The following is a 7,719-nucleotide window of genomic DNA, read 5'->3' as shown; positions in this document are numbered from 1 at the left end:
GAACCCACTGGGGGATGAGATGATTCTGCTGTTGTTTCTTGGCCAGGAATCTCTTGGTCCTGAAAGTCCTGTGAGCAGACCGAGCGAAGGTGAAAAATAGCAGCGCTCACACGAAGGCGAAGATAGGAAGAGAAAGGTAACATTGAGTTGTTTGAGTCTCCTTTTCCCTTGAGAAGTCAGAGGAGCTCAGATACCCCAAAACCATTTTTATAGGAGTCAGTCTGACTGGCATCATCTGAGATCTTGACTGGGGCCAGAGGGCTCACACCAGCTAGTGTGAGCTCCCTCAGTGATTCAGTTCAATGTTACTGTGGCTTCTCGTGGCATGGACTACTCATACGTGGGATCGCTGGAGTGTCCTCAGCACACGGGGCTGACTTCCCCCAGTCTCAGTGATCCAAGAGAGTAAGGCGGAAGCCACAGAAAGTAAGTTTGGTCAGTCCTGTTGTGTTCTATGGCTTACCTGGCCAGCCCTTGTGGTTTGAGAGGGGACCATGTAAATTTAGAGGCAATAATTTCTGAAGGCCATCTTGGAAGCTAATTACCACCCTACTCTGGGCTTCGATATTAGAGGTTGGAGGCAACCTGATCCCGGTGGTTTTCTAGATTTCCCTTTTTAAAAAGGAAAAGGATAAGGTGAGTCGCTTTATATATCCTTGAGCTGAAAAGATGTCAGACTGGCCAGTCGTCATGACTCTATGGGCTGACATTTTGTTCTAAGGGATCACTAACTGCCTCGTTTTATTGTGGCACCTCAAAGAGAACAATTCATGAGCCAGACACCAACTTAATATGTAATGGGAGTCATAACTGGCTGAAGATGGCCTGCCCTAGAAAGCAGTATTGTGAAGTAGAATGCTCCCTTGGGGAACATGGGGTCAGGTAGTGTTGGCCACTGAACTCCGAAGGGCTGATGGGAAGAATCAGGGCGTGGGTAGTGCTAACTGTGAAGGAGCTTTGGCTGCTAACCAAAAGGCTGGCAGTTCAAGGTCACCAAGCAGCACTGAAGAGAAAAGTCCTGGCTATGTACTTCTGAAAAATCAGCCATTGTAAACTCTGTGGAGCATAGTTCTGTGCTGACACACATAGGGACAGCATGAGTTGGGATTGACTCGCTGGCAACTGAATACATCCTGGACTTCTGAATACTATAAAAATTTTGCATATTATCATCTAAGCATGTATACAGTCTCTGATATCCAGTTGTAGCCATTGTACTTAAAAATCACTCAAGTCTTGAGTCATTTTGCTTGTGACCCTACTGTTGAATGAAGAGGTTTCCCAAAGCTAGTGGAGAAAACAGTGGAAAAGACATTGTGAGACTGCCCCACAGGTGAACTCGCAAGAATGCTTTTAATGTGTCTTTGAACAATTGTTAATCATCAGTGCTTAGAATTTGGACATCTCAGGAAGACCTAAGGCACCAGGTAGAGTTCTTCAGTTTTATCTATGGTTAGGGCACTCGGGATGGAGCTGCTGTCAGTGTCTGTGAGGACCACAGGGTGATTGGTTAAATGCTGCTCTGGTGGCTCTGCGGGTTCTGTAGGTCTGGAGCCAAGCCCACCTGAATCCTGTCACCAAAGCAGCACAGCTAACCCCCACCTCACGTTGGCGTGGTTCCCAACCAACCTGAGAGCAGGGTCTGTGCTGCGGGTAGGGGAAAAAAAAAATCTTGCCTTTCCTGTCGCCCATGGGAATCTGCTCTGCCAGGCTTCCCTTTGCTGCTAAAGCTGCTTACAAGATGGTGGAGCTGCTTCTGGTCAGTGAGTCACCCTATCTCACTGCCCCTGCTTGGCCTCTCCTCCCAGCAAGTACTCCATCATCCACCTCTGTAACCTTTCTTCTGAAGTTCAGGGAGCCAGAATTTTCATCTGTGTCTATTTTATTTTGTCTCTTGTGTCTTTGTTGTAGAGGGTCCATGTAGTATACCTGCTTAGTCCATGGTCTTACCGGAAGTCCTAAAAGGTCTTTTTTAAGCACTTGAATTAATCACTACTACCTGGTGGTGGTGCTGTGGGTTAATGCACTGGACTGCAAAGTCAGTTTGAACTGCAGTGTCTGTCGGCGGTTCAAGTGAACACAGGTCACCACTTCAAGCCCACCAGCTACTCAGAAACCCTGACTCGATGGCATTTAGCCAACAACAAGTTGGTTTAACAGGGGCCCTGGTGGCCCAGTGGGTTAAAACGTTGGGCTGACCATAAAGTCTGTGGGTCAAACCCACCAAGCTGCTCTGTGGCAGAAGGATGGGCTGTTTCCTCCTGTAAAGACTAACAGTCTCAAACTTTAACAAGCAATAATACTCTGTCATAGTGAGTCGAAATCATCCATGTCAGCCCTGGTGTGGCACTGTGGGTTGATGCGCTGGACTGCAAAGTCAGCCACTCCTTGGAAACCCTATACAGGGTCTCTGTGGGTTGGAACATACTTGATGGCACTTAATAACAGCAACAAAGTTTAATAGCGGTTTCTGATACAGGTTCAAGTTTTTTTTTTTCCTTAGTACCAAATCCTTTTAAGTTGAGAAATAGTTTATGAGTTGAGAAAACAGGAAATATTATATATAATTATTTTTCCTTATAAGCATGTTATGTTGTTAAGTGTCGTTGAGGTGACCCTGTATAGGATTTCCAAAAAGCAGCTGGTTGATTTGAACCACCAACTTTGTAGCTAGCAGTTCAGTGCTTATCCTACAGCACCAAACCAGAGCTACAAATAATTAATTTTAAGAAGTAATGTCATAATCCACTTTTTGTTCTTTAAATGGGAAAGTGCCCCCCAAAAAAGCAAAGCAGTTTGTGTTTCAGAATTGTGGGGGAAAGGGAAATTATTATTTGTATTAATAATGTAGTTTAAAAATAACCTTCTTCCTTGTTTGAACTAGAGATGGGCACTTCTCTGTGATTTGATGGAACTATTAGCTTTAGTTAATGGAATGATAATTTGGATACTCAGTCATCAGAATAGATGATTGGCTCAGTGTTTAGGAATTTTGTAACCTCTGGTATAGCAAGAAGGTCCCTGGGTGGTGCAAGTGGTTTGTGATCAGTTACTAACCTAAAGGTTGGTGAGTGGAACTTACCCAGCGACACTGCAGAAGAAAGGCCTGGTGAACTGCTTCCATAAAGATTGTTGTTGTTAAAGTGCCTTCGAGTTGGTTCCGACTCACAGCGTCCCCGTATAGTGTTTCTAAGCAGTGATGGTGGATTTGAACTGTTGACCTTGCGACCCAATGTTAATCCTGCAGTGCTGCACCAGTATTCTAGTTCCAGCCAAGAAAATCCTATGGAGCATTGTTCTATTGTGTTACATGTAGGTTTGGTTTGGGTGGTTGTAGCAAGTTAAACCTAGCCTGCTTTCTGTTAGTATTTTTGTATTTTGGAGGAGTGATTCATGGTTGAAGACTTGAACCCACCAGCAGAGCCCTAGAAGACATGCCTGGCAGTCTGTTTCTGTAAAGAATACAGCCAAGAAAACTATGGAGCACATTTCTACTCTGAAGCAAGCACATGGGGTTACATGAGTTAGAGTCCAATTTTTTATGGCTTTCCAGAGGGTAAGGCCTGCCGTGTTGGAGGCTGGTGGTCTGTTGTAATGCTCTTGTGACTGTTTGGGGAATTAACCACTCTTGTGCCTATGTTTAGGTTTTGTCCAAGGATCTGAAACCACTTTGCAGTCAACGTATTCAGACACCAGTGCTCAGCCTACCTGTGATTACGGTGAGTGATCGCTCCCTACGGGGCAATTACAGGAAAATGCCTAGGTTGCTGAGTAAGCAGAGTTCTTGGGGCTAGACATGATTGATTCGTTTGACCTTTTAACATTTTGTAGAAGTATGTGTGGGTTTTGACAAAATGTCTGGCTTCAGAAAATCCTCTTGAGGGGCAGGGAGGAAGAACTAGCAGTCAAATCTGATGGGATGGTCTGAATAGAAAGCCACCTGGTGACTTAACTGACCTCTGTGCTCTAGAGGCTGCACCCATGAAGGGTAGAGATGCTCAGAAACCAGTAGGCTCGTTTTTCTATAAGGTCTGGGGTAGGATTGAGCCCTCCTAACTGAAATGCTTTCAGGAGTCAGGAATTAATGCTATAGTAACCAAGCACCCTAGACTACTAGCAGCTAGGTTCTAGGGAAGAATTTCAGTGTCTTGGAATTCAAGCATGCCTGTGTTTACTACTGACCCTGAGCCCCAGAGTAAGAAGAGATTGAGTAGTTTATAAATGAGTAATTTACTCTGCACTCCCTGAACGAACTCCCCTTTCTTAATCAAATGTTGTTCCAAATTGCTTATCTTTATTGAATTATTTCCCTCTGCTTTAGGTATGCTGGATATAAACCTTTCATTAAATGTGTGATTTGCAAATCTTTTTTCCCAGACATTGACTTAATTTTTTTATATCCGTATCATTGCTTTTTGAAGGTCAGATGTTCTTAATTTTGGTGAAGGCCAACTTATCAGTCATTTCTCTAATGTTGATGTTTTATATAAGAAATCTCTGACTCACTGAAGGTCACAGAGATTTTCTTTGAAGTTATCTTATTTGTTTTCTAGTCTGTGATCCATTTTGGATTAATTTTTGTGAAAGGTGAGCAGGGTATGTCAAGGTCTTGGCTTTGTTTTTGCATATAGTAATGCAAGTGTTTCAGCACCATTTGTCGGAGGACTGCCCTTTCTGTTGCACTACCTTTGAATGTTGGTTGACAATTGGTTGCCCTGTATGTTTGGGCCTATTTCTGGATTCTGCTTTTGCGTGAAATAAGAGACAACATGATAAATCTCAACTTTGTTGCCAAGTGTATGGTAAGAATCTAGATTCAGCCCTCCCTTCCTATTTCTCCATCCTCATCACCAGCCACCCAGGCAGCACTCTTTCCAACCCTTGTCACCCAGAGCTAGGTCAGAGTTCACAAGTGAGACTGACACATCCTTCAGACTGCCAAGTTGACAGATTCTGTGACCATACTGCTCCTTTGGGTTTGGTAATTCACTGGAACGATGTGTAGAATCTCACAGAGAGTCTATCATCTTTGCTTCTATAGATTATTACAGCAAGAAAAGCGTACAAATGAAGACTCCCAGGATGAGGTCTGGGAGGGTTTCCAATGTGGAACTTCCATGTCCAAGGGACATGTATACCGTCCCAAGAGCAGATGATCTTGTCAACCTGGAAGCCCCCCTGAGCCTTAGGGTTCTAGGTTCTCGACCTTAACCATCATTCCTTCTGAGACTAGTCAGCGTGAGGCCCCTAGGTAGCCCCTCTTGGTCTGGTCAGTCCCAACTCATTAGCTTCAGGTATGGTCCAGTTCACCAAAACCAAAGGCCAAATTGCTTTCTGTACCTCCCAGTTGGCTTAGCAATAAACATTGCTAGGCGCTTGTAGGATAAGCAAGTTCAGTTTAAATGTAAAGGTTGGCAATTCAAACTTAACAGCCGCTCCTTGGAAACCCTTTATAGGGTTGCTATGAGTCGGAACCAACTCCATAGCACTTAACAACAACAAAGTCACTGGTAGTTCTTTTGTAGATTTTGAGATTTTCTGTTTCAGTCATGTCAAAGAATAGACTGTTTTATTTGAACCGTATTATAGCATTTTGAGAGGAAATGGGAAGAGCACTGTTAACATTTGTTACAGAACAAAATGTATATGAATTGTGAATGGAAAACCAGTTTGCTCTGTAAACTTTCACCCAAATCACAGTTAACTAAATAAATAAATCAACATTTTGTACAAGAGTTAAGAGTCAACCAAGAGCACCCCATTTTAATATATAATCTTTGTCAATATACCTGCTTTAGGTAGTTAATTTATTGCTGAACAGAATTGTTTATCCTGCTTTATTTTGCTTAATGTTGGAATCATTTCCTTGTGCTACCTAAGGCTTGATGAATTCTTCTTGAATGATTTCATGATCTTGCTGAGCAGGTTCGCTATTATCGGATTCATCATGACTTTTAAATTGAACGTTTAGATGGCTTGTCTATTTTTGCTCTGTATACTATTGCTTACAGTGACCATCTCCTCTTCTTTGATTCCTTCCCTTCCTCCCTTTTTCCACCCTTCCCCAGGTCTCTCTTCTTCCTTTCTTCCTAACTCTCTATTATGTCCTTAAAATCCCTGCATGGTCTCATGCTCTGAGTTAGGCATGAACTCAGATGCACAGGAGTCTCCAGATGCCACAGTCTGGAGAAGGGCTGCTGCTTCTCTCAGAGGAACCCCCTGGGGGTCCCATCTGAAAAGGCCAGGAGCACAAAGTGCGGGTGCCCAGGACACAAGTGTGGACTGATGGTGGCATTCCTGTCTTGTGAGGGCACCTCCCTGTTCTTGAGCGTTAAAGCCCTCATCCACAGAGTTCAGGCCCATTTCTGTACCCCTCCTTGGCTCCCCTTTCTTTTTCTGGCAGACCTTCTGTAGAATTCTGCCCTCTCAGGCTTATCTTCTCTTGAACAGCTAGTGTGCTATCCACTGTGCAGACACTTTCTCTGGGGTTGGCAGCAGTGTTCGCTTTGTGATCCTCGGGGCCATCAGCCACTCTGTCTCCTTTTGATCCTGTGGGCTTTCAAACTCCTGGCTGTCCATGCTGCCCTGGATGTTGGCATCCCCTTCAACAAGCAGTACCCTGAGCTGAGTAGGCCCAGCCTCTGCTTGACGGGCATAGGGGACGGTGTGGCCGAAGGATGTGAAGGACCAAAAGTCCTCTGCTTTGACGTCTCACCCTGAGAATAGTTTTGCTTTGTAAGCTCATGTACCCATGGATCCCTGGGCATAGTGGTCATCAGAAGCCCCTGGACCTTTCTTAACACTTTCTTGTCACAGTTGTGGCCTGGACTGTGGGGCTGTGCATGCATCTCTGCATCTGCTTCCTTGCTCTCCTTCAGTCTTGAGCCTGCCGTTGAGCATGTTGACGGCCTTACCGATCTTGTGTTGTTGGCCCTGTATGATCCAAACCAGCCTTGTCCCAGGCAGAGGCACTGCAGACAGGAAGCCAAGGCACCGAGAGTTAGATGCCATCCTCAGGAACTCCTTTGGGGAGGAGCTACAGCTGATCGGCTTGGGGCTCCCACTGGGCTTTGCATTGTCAGTTCTCCTTGGTTAAGTGTTCCTGAAGGAGTGCATTTTTATCATGTGCTCTGTGGTATTTATAAATCCGAGACAGTGTCAAAATGTTCCTAGAAAAATTCCATTAGCTTTAAAGTCTACTTTTCCATGAACTTTCTGAAGCCTCCCAGAGGTGAGCTTAATTTCGTTTGCTTCTCAAACTGGGAGATGCTTGTGGTCCTTCCCTCTGCTCATTTGCTCCAGTACATGCCCACACTCCTAGGCCTTTTGGACCCTTTCTACCAAAGTCAGAATTTGGGGGCCTGGGAGCTCCCCATTTCTCATAAGTGATTTGGATTTCTGAATTTCTGTGGTTTCTACACTAAACTGCTTATATCATGTGGAATCATCTTTGTCCTCCACTGAGTAAGTACTTAGCTGAGGGTGGGGGTATTTCCTAATTCTCGTTCTTTAAGGGACAGGGGAGCTCCTTGAAGAACAGAAGTAAGTCAGAGGCCCTGTGCTGTAGACCAGGTGCTGCCAGTGATCCCACTCAGTCAGCTGTGGTGTCTCAAGTTCAGGGTTTCTCACCTGTAGACCAGGTGCTGCCAGTGGTCCCACTCAGTCACCTGTGGTGTCTCAAGTTCAGGGTTCCTCACCTGTAGACCAGGTGCTGCCAGT

At 44.9% G+C, this 7,719-nt stretch overlaps 1 protein-coding gene across 1 annotated transcript in view; it reads left to right on the top strand.

The window, feature by feature from the left end:
- Window positions 1-7,719, top strand: part of AKAP8L (A kinase (PRKA) anchor protein 8-like) — a 35,621-nt gene that overhangs the window by 6,278 nt on the left and 21,624 nt on the right. The window contains exon 2 of the mRNA XM_006876817.1: window positions 3,645-3,719. Within this exon, the coding sequence (XP_006876879.1) occupies window positions 3,645-3,719 (75 nt within the window). The remainder of the gene's footprint in view (window positions 1-3,644; window positions 3,720-7,719) is intronic.

This window comes from Chrysochloris asiatica, unplaced genomic scaffold (genome assembly GCF_000296735.1).
Source record: "Chrysochloris asiatica unplaced genomic scaffold, ChrAsi1.0 scaffold00417, whole genome shotgun sequence".
NCBI classification, from domain to species: Eukaryota; Metazoa; Chordata; class Mammalia; order Afrosoricida; family Chrysochloridae; genus Chrysochloris; species Chrysochloris asiatica.
This window is presented reverse-complemented; position numbering and strand designations above follow the sequence as displayed.